The sequence below is a fragment of the Benincasa hispida genome, unplaced genomic scaffold (genome assembly GCF_027475165.1).
Source record: "Benincasa hispida cultivar pf3 unplaced genomic scaffold, pf3_genome.v1.1 HicScf934, whole genome shotgun sequence".
Taxonomy (NCBI): domain Eukaryota; kingdom Viridiplantae; phylum Streptophyta; class Magnoliopsida; order Cucurbitales; family Cucurbitaceae; genus Benincasa; species Benincasa hispida.
In genome coordinates this window covers 14,030-29,266 of record NW_028327080.1, presented here as the reverse complement: position 1 = coordinate 29,266, position 15,237 = coordinate 14,030, and the positions used below count along the sequence as shown (strand labels likewise).

Below are 15,237 nucleotides of genomic sequence, written 5' to 3'. Positions count from 1 at the left end.
CGAAGAAAACATGTGGCATCATCGAACTTCGCCAATTTATGTCTGCAACTTCAATTTGGGACAAATGTCAACTTCTAATTAGTCTCGAATTCAATTATTTGGAATTTCGTCATTAATTTAGTAAATGACGTGGCAATTTGCGATCGGTCCAAAATTTCTCATTCAACAATAGTATTTATCGTCATAAACTCAATTATTTTTGTTAATTAAAATATGTATTAAATAATATATTATATATTATATGATATTACCAAATAATAACTATACAAATTTTTTAACAAGTCCATAAATTAATTAGTAGTAGTTTATATTCAACATAATATTTAAAGGATATCTATAATTAATTTTATGATTTATAAATATAGTATACGTATTTTTAAAATTTGTTTAAATCAAAATTTAATTTTTGAATTTGTTACAAAAATACATATCTAAAAATGTGAAATACAACTCTGTTATAATTTAATTCCTTATTTTGTGCCTACCAAATAGACTCTAAGTTTTCCATTTATGTTTTGATGAAAATTATTATGGATAGATTAAGTATTATTTTGTTTTACTTACAAATGGATAATGAAAAATGATATTTCTTTTTTAGTTCAACTATATGAGATAAATTATAGGGATTAGAACATTTGACTTTTGGAAGTGATATGAAATATGTCAAAGCAATTGGCATACGGACACGTTAACCAAGAGATTTGTGGTTCGAATCTTCCTATTCCTATTGTACTAAAAAATATAATAAGAATTAAAGAAAAATTATTTTAAACGACAAAACCGCTAAAAATATTTACAACTAATAGCAAAATATCACATTCTATTTGTGATAGACCGACCGCGATAGACTACTATCTGTGTCTAGAATGTGATATTTTGTTATTAATTGTAAATATTTTAGTTCATTTTTTTATATTTAAAACCAATCCTAGATCAAATTCATGTATATTGATCATGGTAAGTATTCGTATCAAATATGGTCCAATTGATATTTGAAATATTAACAAACTTGAAGCATAGATTTAGCAAACTCACCTATTAAATAGAAGTTTTACTCAAATATAAACTATGAAATACATCTTTTCATGTGCTTCAACACCAATTAAAAATTTCAAATTTCAATAAATTTAAATGAAAAAGAATGTGATATGAAAATTTAATTCAAACCTAATATATATACCTATCATTAATTGAAATTTCACCTCATCCCACAATTTTCATGAGAAAGTCAAAGGCTAAAAATGGCTTCCAAGCTTTGTGTGATCACTTTCACATGCAACTTGCTTTCCCCATATTAAATAAAAGTACCTCAAAGTTAGGGACTTGCATTTTTAAAAGCACATTTCAACCCTATACACATAAAATTTCTTATATTACAAAACTTGCCCTTTCTCTTTTGTTTTTATTTTTTAAAATGAAAACATTGCTATTAAATTTACTCTATTCCCTACCTTATCTTGTTGGGTGGTTTATGGATAGGAAAAAAGATAACATTTTTTTTTCCAATTTAAAGTGGATAGATGAGATGAAACCATCCATTTGTAAAATTGTAGTTGGTATCCTTATTTACTGAATGCATATATTTTTTGCCGTTATTTTTAAATATAGTAAAGTGAATACAAATATAACAAAATATTACTATATGTCAATATTTATTATTGATAGACTGTGACGTTTTGTCATATCTAAAAATATTTTCAGTAATTTTTTCATTTAAAATAATTACACAATTCATTACATCTTTATAGTTTTAATTTTTCTCACTTTTATCCTAACAGTGTGACAAAAGAAATTGATATGACATATGTGTTAGACTAATGCAGTCAACATATATAGTTTAAATTCTATTTTATTAAACAAAGTTTTGTGATTTGACTTGGAAATTTTTATTATCTTTTTTATTCTATTAATTAAGCTTTTCGGATTTTGATTCCATTTGAGATTGATTCTAGAAGTGTTAGAAGTGATTATGTCACCACATTTAGTCAAACTAATTATTAATTAATTCAAATAAAACCATCTTTTAAAATACTTTGATTCGTAAAATTTAGTTCAATTCGAAATTTACTCATCGTTCGTTTCAAATATAAATTTACCTAATCGATTAAATCAGTTAATTCTATTCTTTTCACTTTTAAATTTGAAATTTATCAAACATAGTTGATATTATAACTTTTTTAGTACAATAATTTAGGGTTAGGGTGATCATCAAAACCTCTAACCTATTGGTCAATAGTGTAAATCTCATGCCAAATTATTCTCATGTTGACTATTACAACTAATTTTATTAATCGAGTCAACATATTTGAAAGGGGTGTTTATGGGTAAGATTTTTTAGATCCAATCCAATTGTTCGGATGGTAAATTTCTTCAACCTAAATAACTTTTATAAAAAAATGAACCCAACCTATCCCCACCATGAAATATTTGGGTAGGGTTGGTTCAGATTAAACGGGTCATTTATTTAAAATTTTGTTATAAACAGAAGCAAAACGTAAATATGTAAAAATTTAATTTAATTATTTTCATATATTAAATTAAGATTAACCGCTCAATTTCAATTTATATAGTGAAAACTTTCTTTTTAAAGTGCAAAGAAACTACTTTTGTTGAAGAATAAATTATTGAAAAAAAATATTGGAATTAAATAAAATTAAAATCAATATATGTATAAATAATTGTATAAGTAACAAAAAAAAATATATTTTAAAGTTAATAATAAATTCAGGTTGGTTTGGGTTATATTAGGTGAATCTATGAACTAGTCCAACCCATAAAATTTTCATTTATTTGAACCCAACCCAACCTAAACGAGTTGATAACCCAACCTAAACCGCACGGGTTGGGCGGGTTGGGTTGGATTGATCGATTTTTTTGGGTTATTAGATTTTTTGAACACCCCTAATATTTAATAATAATTATACTAGAGAGTGAGAGACTATAGTACTCCCAAAATAAGCATGAGGTGTGTTATAAAAACCTATCATTTTAACCCATTACACGAAGTGCTAACTTGAGTATAACTCAGTTAATTAAAGTCTCATTTGATAACGATTTTATTTTTAGTTTTCTATTTTCTAAATTTATATTTTTTTCCTCCCAATTGTCTTACTATGAGTTTCACCTTTCTTTAGGAAACATTTAAATTCTTAGTGAAATTTATATTTTAAAAAATTAGCTTTTAAAACTTGGTTTGGTCTTTAAAAATATTGCTAACTTGAGTATAACTCAGTTAATTAAAGTCTCATTTGATAACGATTTTATTTTTAGTTTTCTATTTTCTAAATTTATATTTTTTTTCCTCCCAATTGTCTTACTATGGGTTTCACCTTTCTTTAGGAAACATTTAAATTCTTAGTGAAATTTATATTTTAAAAAATTAGCTTTTAAAACTTGGTTTGGTCTTTAAAAATATTGGTAGATAAAGCTAATAACACAACAAAGAAAATTATAGATGAAAATAGTATTTATAAACTAAGTTTTCAAAATCAACTGATTACCGAAGAGAGCTAATGATAATGATGTTAGTAATCTCTAAACAATTTGGTCTTTGAATTCTTTAAACGACATTTATATATACAACTTTAACATTTAAATTAAAGTAAATGTTACAATTTATTAGTGAAGTGATTAAGTAAAACAATGGTAGAAAGATTTGAACGACAAACCCATATATTAGTTTGACAATAAAGTGATGATTTAATCGTATAAAATTATTTCTTTTTTATTGGTCCTACTCTCTATATATTGTTATTTTCTTTTTTCTTTTTTTTTTATAAAATATCAATTTATATCAATGAACTTTAGAATTGTATCAATTAAAATCTCTACTTTTATTAATGAATTAATTCAAACATTTCATTAGCATGGTTAATGTAAATTAAAGGGAGAAATGCAAGAATTAAACAAATAGTAGTAGTTTTTTCATTTAAAAAATTAAATTAAATTTGAGTCATTTTGTTCATCTTCCTCTATTTTTTCCAGCTTATTTCGAAAGAATTATATTATGATTTTTCTTGCTACTTCGGTGACATTCTTAGAGAAAATTGATTTTATTCATTTAATTTTGAATTTATTTTAAATGGAAGCAAATAAGATAGCTATAAATCACTAACAAATGGTCAAATTAATTCACTTATGAACGTTTAAGGCTTAAATTGTTATAATTATTATTTCAAAATTTTAATTGATACAACCTCCAAAGTTTAAAGATATAAATTAATATTTGCATTAATTTATTTTTTCAATTTTCAAAATTCAAGATGTAATGAAAAACTTTTCAAGCTTAAAATTAATTGAATTTATCATTTGTTCAACTTACATAGTGCTCGTATTATCGACCTTGTAGTCAGAAGTTTGATTCGTTCGTTTAAAACTTTAAAGTAAATTTATACTTTTTTTTTTTTTTGTTTAGACCTCTTAATTATTAACAAATCTATATGCAGCTATTTCGATTCGACTATCAATTTATCAACCTTTTTGAGGTGTCATCTTATAATGATCAAAGCTTAGCAGCAAATTTGAATCAAAACTCAAAATACATCCAAAATCATTTTAGAGTTTAAGCAATTTGGGTAAAAATTATTCAATTAACATGATATACACTCCCAACTTATTCATCAGCAAAATCGTTCATCGAACCGTGCTGGTTTGGATTGATTTGAAAGAAAAATGTATTTCAAAAACTCATTTTTATTTAAAAACTTTTGATAAAAAGGGATTAAAATATTGAATGGTTGTTAAGCACTCCAATTTCTTCCTAAATGATTTTTAAAAAAATTAAACATTTAAAAATGTATTCCAAACTCACCATCAACCTCAAGTTCTCATTTTCTTTGGTTGAAAGTGTTCCTTTTTCCCTCTTTAAATCGGTTAACATAGGGCTTTTAGAATTTTCTTTTACACCCAACATCCACGGGTAATGTTTTTTTTTTCCCCTCATGTTATACAATATTCATGCGAAAATTTTCCAATATTATCTCTATTTATTGTGTGTGGCACGTCAACGTGCTTTTAATGTGATGTCCATAAATATTTATGAAGACACTTTTATAGTGTGAACAAGAAAAATTTACACCATTCATCCTAAGTTAACAATCCAAGTCATTTTCCTTTTGGCTTGCTAACGGTGGGATAGTTTTGAACAATTTTTGAAAGTTGACGGATATTTTTCTGAAAATTTTCAAGGTTCATGGGTAATTTTTTTACACAAGACCCAAAGGTCCGGCACATTTTCTTTTTATAATTTAACCTAATTTTATCGATTAAGCCCCTAACTTGCATAAACATATCGATTTAAACTCTCAATCAAGATATCACTTAAAAGTTGTCTCAGTGCATGGACGATTTTTAAAAATAATTTTAATAAAAAATCTAAATCAATTCATTTACAACAACTTAGGGGTTTAATTAATACAATCTTAAACAAATGTATAGATTGATACAATTTTGAAAGTTCTTCAAATAGAACTGTCTCAAAATTGTATCAATATTGATATCAATTCACTTATAGCAATTAAGTTTTTTTTTTTTTTTTTTTTAAGATTACCTTTGAATCAATTAATTGATGCATTAACAAGATTTTGAAGAAAGATATAGATTGATACAATTTTGAAAGATCAAAGATTAAATTAATACAATTATCGGTTCAAAATTTTGATTGATATTTTGCCCAGAAATAATTATCAGTAAACATTCTTACTCCTAAAAAAAATTATCCTTTTAAGTGAGAAAAGTAAATTGACCAAAAGAATATATTCTTCAAAACAATACCCAATGAAAAAGCACATCTGAAACTATTTTTGACCATCTTATATCCATCCCTATGCTATGTTACAAACATTGATCCATAAATTCTAAATCCTTCAACCATTTAAAAACAATAATCTTAAACCAAAAACTTATACAGTTGTTACATTCAAGTGGAGGCTTAGGCTGTGTTATGTGTTTATATATACAAACAAGCTTCAAATTTGAACAATACAAGAGAATGCCATTTTGGGTACAAAAAGCCTAAGAGTTCAGAACAAAAAGTGAATGGGAAACACAATGGTAAAAGAAAAAAGTTATGCATTTACTCTGTTTTCCTTTTCTTTTTTTCTTTTTTTTTTTTCTCCTTTTTTTCCTTCTCTATCTCCTTACATTTTATGGAGAAGAAGATCATAATACACAAAACAGTGGGAAAATATGCAAGTTTCTGAAGGCCTGCCACCCCTGTGGACTTTGACCTGAAACTGCATCAGCAACAAGTTTCTTAATCAGATGATATTTACACACTTAGAAACCATCTTACAACAAGCAATGCCTCTTTGGCTTTGCTTTTCCTCTACTCTGCTCACACTTTTTAAAGAAACTCCTGCACTTTTATCATTTTATAAAAACCTTGGCATCTCTTGTGTCATCGTCGACACATGTTCATGAGAAAACCAGTAGTCTTCTTTTTGAATGTTACATATGGCATGCGAGAATAAGAAACAGTGTGAATCCCCATTGAGTGATCATGCAACAACGATCAGCACCAGCTGCAAAATCAGTTGAGTCGGTCAAAAAAGTTCACAATGGAAAATTTGGGATTGTTCAATGAAATATATGGGAGTTTTGTAGTTAAAAGACTCCAGTTTCCTATCAGAATCAGTTTGTTACTCACATGGAGATGGAGATGGCGCATCTGATGGATTCGTCGTGGATTTTTCGGGGTGGTTGGAGTTGCTTTTGGAAGGTGGTTGAACATGAGCGTAAATGACGTTTGGCAATGGAGTTAATGCCGGAGCTGGAACGATGGGTGCTGCTGGTGGGTTTACTTTATGTTGTGGCAATGGTGATGGCGATGCAGCAGAATGATCAGGAGATACATTGGGTGAAGCAAGCGGGGTTAAATGAGATTGCTTTCCTTCTTTCCTACCAGACTTCCTCTTGATATATTGACAACCAGGTGGCTTTGCCGTGTAACTTCTCTTAGGTGATGCTGTGCTTCTTTCAGGGGCAGGCGAACCGTATTCTGGTGCACCCTTCTCGGTTGCAGGGGCAGGTGAAATTGCAGGGGTTAGACGGGTGTGGTGGTGGTGGTGATGAGTCGGGGGGTTGTTATGGGGCTGGGGCATAGGAGCAGGAGAAGGTGACCTTGTGGGGCCATTCCCTTCACTGCCATTGAGGGAGTGTTTAAGAATTGAAGAAAGGCGAACTTGCTTCACCTTTCCAAACTCCGTATTATTCAGGCCGAGGTTGCTAGAATTAGAACCTGAGATTGTTTGAGCTAGCTGCTTCAGCCGTCGCATTGATGGAGTATTTCCAACTTCAAGAAGTACAGACGACTGGACAATTGTAGGGGCAGTCACGGTTGAACCTTCCGCATTCCAAAGTTTAACATATAAAATCTGCATTTATAATAAAACAACTTGTAAACACCAAAGATCAAACTCGAGCATTAGCTAATTTTTACAATAAAAAGGCAAAGTAATTCAAATATCTAAGCACAACTCCGTTGAAACTCAGAAATAATAATAATACTTTTTTACTCATCAGGTTAAAAGATATCCAGCTACAGAAAGAACAATAAAAACAATTTGGGTAGCTTGTATACTCATGAGAGATAAATTAAGGTCTCCATCGATAACAATCTTATTTTCAAAACTAAAAAATGAAAAACAAAAACATTATTCAGAGGAAACCTAAATTCATCCAATAATACTAATGCAAATGAGTAGATAGAGAGACACCAAACCTCATATGGAGCCAGTCGTAATCCCGCCTCCAGTTGGCTGGTCAGTTCACTGAAATGTACTTGAATCTGATGAATAGAGAAGTTCAACGTAAAGTTGAAAAGAATTTGCACTTTCTGCAAAAGAAATGCACTCTGTGGCGGGATTATCGTTATTCCTCCGGGGAATTTCAGTACTTCAAACGAAAAGGCCTCTCCAAACATGGATTTAGTAATGCGGAGGAACTGATTCGTTACTAGACTTACAATGGTCGACCTGATTAAACTAAGATAAGTTGACGAGATTTCTGATTCATCAGTATCTGGATCGAGGCTGAACACAACTTTTGTACGGTTTGATCCAGGTAATGATTCTAGAGATAGGATATCCACCTGGTTTGAAAGAGCATCAGATACAATATACATTAAATATATAGAGTGCAAAATCAGCGAGAATGAGAAAGAGTAGATACTTTGATAGAAGGTATGTTGAACTCTTCAAAAATATCCGTTCGGAGTTGCTCGATATTGTCTTCCAGCAAAGAGACCGGTCTCTCAACATTGAATGTTGCCACTATATCATGACCTGGAAACAGAAATTAGTCAGAGATAATATGTTGAGCCACTTCAATTCTTGATAACGAATTTATGTTGACTTTTGTCGTTAATATAACTTCTCGCTGCACACACATAATATATCACGTTTGTGAGATGGAAGGGTAATTTCAAGGAACTACAATGTCAATTACAGGTTTGTGATTCTAAACAATTTTAAGAAGCCAATATACTACTTTTGCTACTATTATTATAATCACAAAAATAATACTGAAGGCGTTAACAAAAACAAGAGAAACTAGAAAAATGCTATACCCTCCCACCCTCAAGTCAAGAAACTGTTGCATTGACATGTGTACCGACCTCAAATAACTTGCAATTTTCAACCATCTAGAGCTGTGGAATCAATACCTTACTTCAACACATGAATACTACATACCAGTCAACCAGGATGGAAATCAAATAACATCATTTTACATAAATCTGTTGAAACCAACTAAAACATTAGTTTATGAACTAGCCATATAACTCATGCTTGATTTTAAATTGATATATGCAACTTAACAGTCGAAACAGATCATTTGAAAACACCAAAACACTATTCTGAATTGTTACACAGAAAATTTATTCATTTGACAAAAGGGAGGGGAAGATAATCCACCAAAACCGAAAAAAAGACTGCAATAAGGCTTTTGAATTGTGGAAGTATTTGGACAAGGAGAAATAAAAAGCTGAGACAAGCCAAATCCAGAACTCCTTGAACTCAAAACACTTTCTACATGCTACAGTTCAGCTCCAACTAAAGGCCAAGATGAATCTCCATGCATCATTATAAAACAACTTTTTAACCCTAAGGCCCTACCAACCAAACCAATATCCAAGGAGAAGTGCGAAATCACAGGTAACTCGCGAAGTTGGTTTATAAAATGGTTGATCCATATCAAATAACAAATATCTAACTTTAAACTAAACAAAGGCCAAACCAGTCGTGAGCTTAATATAGATTGCACTCCAGCTGCATATGGATGGTGCAGGCAGTTTAGAGAAATTCCTTTCTTCCTGTCTTTTATTTGAATGGTGAGGCTTCTCACTTCTAAGGCAAAACCTTTTTTTTAGATAGGAAACATTAATTTCATTGATAATATGAAATTACAAAAATGATCAAATCCAATGCATTACAAAAAACTTCTCCAAATGATCATGAGATTACAAATGCTACAGTTACAAAGAGGATAGACCATTGTGCCTTACATGACACGAGTAAATGATTTTATTCAAAAAGACAAGAGAGAAAAAATCTTAGCATTTTCCATGACTACATAAAATCTAAGAAGTGGGTAAAAGTACTAACATTCAATTAGTCAGAAAAAGGATTGAAAATAAATAATTCTATGTTTATCCAATTTTTGATAAATGACTTGATAAACGTAAACTATACAGCTTTTAGCCAACATAAGAGTTCATCAGTCTAGTTAAACTTCCTATCCTTGAGGTAGGAGTTTCAAATCTCCAACCCATATTTGTTGAACTCAAAATTTTTATACACACACATATATACAAGTTTCAAACATTAGATTTTTCTCTATTTACTTAAGCCAATAAGACATGTATGTCACATGAACTCCGATAGAATAATTAAAACCCTAGAAATGGGAAATTTAGTTGATTCAAAGTTCCGAAAACTTGAAAAAGGAATACATTTTTGGTTGAAACAAGCAATTCATGCTCTCTATATTCTTCTTCCTTTTTTTTTTTTTTTTTTTTAACTTTGTGAGTAAAATTTCTCACCAATGATGAAGACATGTAATTATTTTAATTATGCAAATAATAACAAGCATAATTGATTCTAGGACAATCCTAGTGCAAGCTCCAATGAGCTGCCCCATGTTTAATTAGGAAAGGTGATAATCAAAGCCTGAAAATCAGGGCCTTCCGTTACTCGAAACTAGTGGTTGATTTTCTCTACTTCTCACTCCCACAAACCAAAACGATTCTACAGGCATGCCTCTAGGAACCCAAGAACGGCACAAAAAACTCATCAAATTCCAGATCAAAATTAGCCCAAATCCATCAAACAAACCAATCTAAATCCCTCTAATAACCCTCATTTTCCTCGGCCAACACAGAACCACACACAATCAGCAGGAACAAGCAGCAAAATCTCAAAAATCCAAACTAGATTCTCAAAAAAATTCTCAGATCTATTTACCCCACAAAAGAAACAGCAATCGACGAACCCCTAAAACCCCACAAAGATATAAAAATCGATGAAGAGTCCCACCTCGATACGATGGATTGAGACCCAGATCCTTTTGATCTGCATAATGGAGAAAAGGGGGCAGCCAAAAAACAGCAGAAACGAACAAGGCAACGGACAATAGCAAAATGAAGATGCATCTGAAGCCAATGAGCCTTCGAATCGAAACACACCCACAACAGCATCGGCCATCGGCAACCTGGCCGGACGGCCTGGAGTCGATGGCGGACGGCAGTGGCTGTTCTCCGTCGTTTTTCCCCATCGGGAACAATGCCGGAGAGGTGGGTCAAGGGCCATTCCGGCTCTGGTCCGCTGGGGCTGAGTTGGGTGCGCCCATTATTGCGGTGGAGTGAGAAGAGAAGAGAAGTGGGAGTGAAATTTGAATGTGGGTGTGTGTAATTATAAGACTGCGATGAATATGAAAGATGTTAATTGTCAAAAATCGTCACAGAATTGCTTGGAGATTGAAATTTCTACTCTACTTTGTAAGTTTTTGATTGTTTTCTTTATGTGGGTCATTAAAATTCAACTAAAGATTGGGTCTTTATGCATTTAATTTATTTTTTTTTCTGTTAGGGTTTGGATTGAAAATGAATAACTTGAACAGTAAGTGAACTGCAAATGACAACTCTACTCTTTTTGGGGCCTTTTGGATGGTGAACTGCTCACTTCCCACCCATCGTTTTTAAAATTTAAAATAAAATAAAATTCAAATGTGTTTGAGATTGAAAGATGAAGCCTTTGTGATGTTTGATTTCTTGGTTAGTTGTAATAATATTTTCTAGTTTGATATTTCAAGAGAAACGTTACCAACAAAACAATTCACTTGAAAAATAATGAATAAAAAAGTTACATTTTTTTTTAACTTCAAAAATCAAAACCAAAACAGCAAAAAGATAAACTAAGGAAATGTTTCGTGGACACGACGTTGAGTTATAAATTCTGAAGTTAATACATTGAGTTAAGAAGTTTATATTTTAAGGTCCATAATTATAAAATAGAGTTTTTCGATAAATGTGTAAATATTATTGAAATTAAGTTATTTAACCTATCAATTTTGGTAGTAAGGAGTTGATAAATTATAAAATCGATATTTTTTTAGTTATGTAGTCTATAGAATTGTAAAGTCTTGGAGCAATTGATAAAGTATAAGATTGATGTTTTTTAATTGTGAGACCCACAAATTCCTTGGGTCAGTTAAGGAGTGGTGTTCACAACTCCTACTCTCCAACTCCCACTTCTCAACTCCTTAGGCCAAACACACCATTGAAATTTAAATGTCAAATAGGAACCGTATGGATGAAACTATTACTTTGAAGAGCATCAATAAAACCTACTTTAGGAGATCTAGACATTTTAGTTTCTTCCCATTATTGTATTTATTTTGTATAGTTTTATGAATAGAAATGTGCGTATTATTGTAGTTGAATTAATTCTGAGAAGATTTTTGGGGTATGGGATGGAATCACTTCAATCTAAATTGTTTAATTTGGGAAGAGCTAGATTCTAATTATAATATTAAGTTTGGAATAAAAAAAATGACAATTTATTTTTGTTGCTTTGAACATGATTAATTTGAAACTCAAATATTTTTTTATTTAAATATGTTAATATTTTAAATACTACTTTCTTAAATTATAATATGAGATAGTCTAAAATAAACACTTCTTATCTTAAAAACATGGCCTTGGTTTAATTAGCATGCATTGCCTTGGAGCCTGAGGTTGAGACTAACATGTCCCATTCTTAGAGTCTATTCTTGGTTGGTAGGCTTGAATCTAACGCCCCCGTGTCGCCTGATCCAGCTCTTGAGAGTCATATTTCTAAAAGAATAAAGGAAATCTAAATTATTTTCCTAAAAGAATGAAAAAAACTCAGGTATAGTCTCCACTATACATAAAATATGACACTTCCACATTAAGATAATCTTCTTCCCTAAAAAGCTTTCTCTAACCTTTGTTAAAAAATAATTTAAGTATGAGAATGTCTACGGCAAGCATTAGTCCAATGTGTTATTCTAATTGTTTTGTTGATGATCTCTTCCCTAAAATAAAAATTTACTGTCAGTGACAAATGAAGGTAAATGAATTTTTTTGGTCAAATTTTGCCATCAACAATTCTAAATTTGAAATGTCGATCTACTTTTCTTTTCTTTTTTAATATAGTGGAAGAAGGTCAAAAGGAAAGATGAATGGAAGAAAAGGAAAAAGAATGAGGAGGATAAAAAAAATAAGAAGAAAACGAAAAAAAAAATATAAATAAATTAAAACTATTGTTGGCAGTCAGTTGCCAACCATTGACATGATGAAGAAAAAATAAAGGAGAACATTGGGAATGAAAAAAAGAGGGGAATGGGAAGGCATTCGTGGGATGAATGACCCAAATTTGGAGGAGGGGAGTTGCCCTACGTTTTTAAAAATGAGGTTTTTTGACCCTTTGCTAACATCAAATTTGATGAAATTTCTTTCGTACATGCGGATTATCCTCTCGCTCCCCTTTTTCATTCTCCTATCTCCTCTATTGCTCTCTTGCTCATTTACCTCTCTCACACATCTTGCTCTCCTCTCTCTCCTTTCTCTTACGATCTTGTTCTCTGACTCAATCTTTCGCTCTCCGCTTATTGTGCAACATAAACTGAATGGAGAGAGAAAGGTCGTTGGAGCTGGGTATGTGTATGGAGAAGAAAGCAAATGAAGGAGACATGAAAATAAGGAAATCGGGAATGAATGGAAGTACCGTTGAAAGAGAGGGAGATGAAAAAAATATAACAAATGAAAAGATGGAGAAGAAGGGGAAAAAAAGAAAGAAGAAAAGAAAACGAAAAAGGAAAATGGAGGAGGGAAAAATCTAAGAATAATTTTGTAAATTTGCATAATAATGATGTAAACAAAAGGTTAAAGTTCTCAAGTTCTAAATAGCGGGGTAAAAATCATTTTAGACTTGAGATTTTGGTCTTTTAATCAATTATCTCAACGAGAATGGACAGAAAGAGAAAAAATGTTTAAGAAGTATTTTTTTATCTATACTATCTAAAATGGGCTATGAGTAAGAAACTTTTGATTTCCTCTTTTACCTCTAAGAATATTTTACGTAATTTCACACTAAAAAGTAATAAAAAGATAAAATCTTAAAAGAAAATCATTTCCACTATTTTTTTTAGCAACACACGTAAAAAGAAAAAAAATTAAAAATTATCTTTAACTAATATATACTAAAAACAAATCACATACTATCTCTAATAATCTCTACTTTACATTGAATAACAGAAAAAATATTTTTAAGTTCATATTTGGTAAATGATATTTTGATTTAAATTAAATTTGTAGCCGCACTCAATTTATCTTTAATTTTAAAATTTTGATTTTTTTAATATTCACGTTAATTTTTTTTAAATGATCTACCATCACACATTAACCAATTCAAAATAAATTATTTATTCTTGATTTTAAAATTATGTTGACATTAAAAACATTTTTTTAATATCCAACTGACACATTAACTAATTCAAAAGGTTTAATTCAAAATAAATATTCCACATGTAATTAAATATAATTCGACGTCTATATAAACCCACCTATCTTTCAATCTTCCAATTCTCAAATCTTTCCTTTCTAATATTTCAATTTTAGTTCTCCATTATTTTCAAGGTTAAACAATAAATGTATACAAGGTCAAAGTGATTTAATGTTATTCTTATTTTTAAATGTTTTTGTAAATTTTTTTTTCTTTTTTTGTTTTTATTGATTATTGTAGTGACATGAGGGTTGAAGACTGTGGTTGGGCTTGAGAAGAAGATGAACAAAGGATTCAAAGGTTTCTTAGGGTTTCTTCTTTTATTTTAATCCCATATTTCTTTTTATTTAAAATATAATAATTAATTTTATTTAGTGACAGTTAATAAATGTCATAAATTTGTGGCATTTTAAAACTATCATAAAATATTAAAGTTCCTAAGTTTACATTTTTTCTCACAAAAAAAAATGCACATTTTTCACATTTACGATCTTTTTTCAATCACCAACCACAATTTGGCTATAATATTGTGTCATTGAAACTCATATTTGTTGCCGTGATAGATCCTCACACATCAAAGATGGTGGATAAGAAGACATTCTCACATATTGACAATGGTGGAGAAAAAGATCATTACTTTTAAGGTTAACTAATTTAGTGGTTCGTACTCTTTTATTTCTTTATTTTTCACTTTTTAAGGTTTAATTCAGTGAGTATATATATATATATATATATATATATATATATATATATATATATATATTTTGCTATTTTTAATTTTGTTGTAGATGTGATTCATATGTTTAAGAAAAACCATAATATTTTATGGTTTTTCATCTACATAAAAAAACCAACAATAGTGTTGTTTGAAATAAAGTTTGTGCAAATGAAAATAATATTTTTGGGTTTTACAAATAGAAAAAATATTATATTGGCTTAAATTAAAAATAAAAAATAATAGAAAGGTCACGACATTAAAAAAAAAAATAGAAGAAATTATTTTAGTTTAAATTAAAGATTGAAATTATGAAGATAATAAAATTATAAAAATCAAAATAAAAAAATCCCCTTAAATTTGATTCTCCTAATTTGATCTAGATTCAGTTTTAATCATCACGTCATATATTTATTATTAAATTCTATTTTTTTTTAATTATATGTTATTTTTTAATTTTGAAAAAATATCAGTTTTCATTTTAACCACATACTGATTTAT

General features: G+C 29.8%; 1 protein-coding gene across 1 annotated transcript; it reads right to left on the bottom strand.

The window, feature by feature from the left end:
- Nucleotides 1–6,052: 6,052 nt before the first annotated feature.
- On the bottom strand, nucleotides 6,053–11,109 carry LOC150029771 (uncharacterized). Its single transcript, XM_090310380.1, has 5 exons — nucleotides 10,533–11,109; nucleotides 8,170–8,282; nucleotides 7,721–8,089; nucleotides 6,647–7,373; nucleotides 6,053–6,521 (listed from the first exon to the last, which is right to left on the bottom strand). The coding sequence occupies exons 1-5, from the start codon at nucleotides 10,768–10,770 to the stop codon at nucleotides 6,448–6,450; spliced, it is 1,521 nt and encodes a 506-aa protein (XP_090166506.1). The 5' UTR covers nucleotides 10,771–11,109; the 3' UTR covers nucleotides 6,053–6,447.
- Between the last annotated feature and the right edge of the window lie 4,128 nt (nucleotides 11,110–15,237).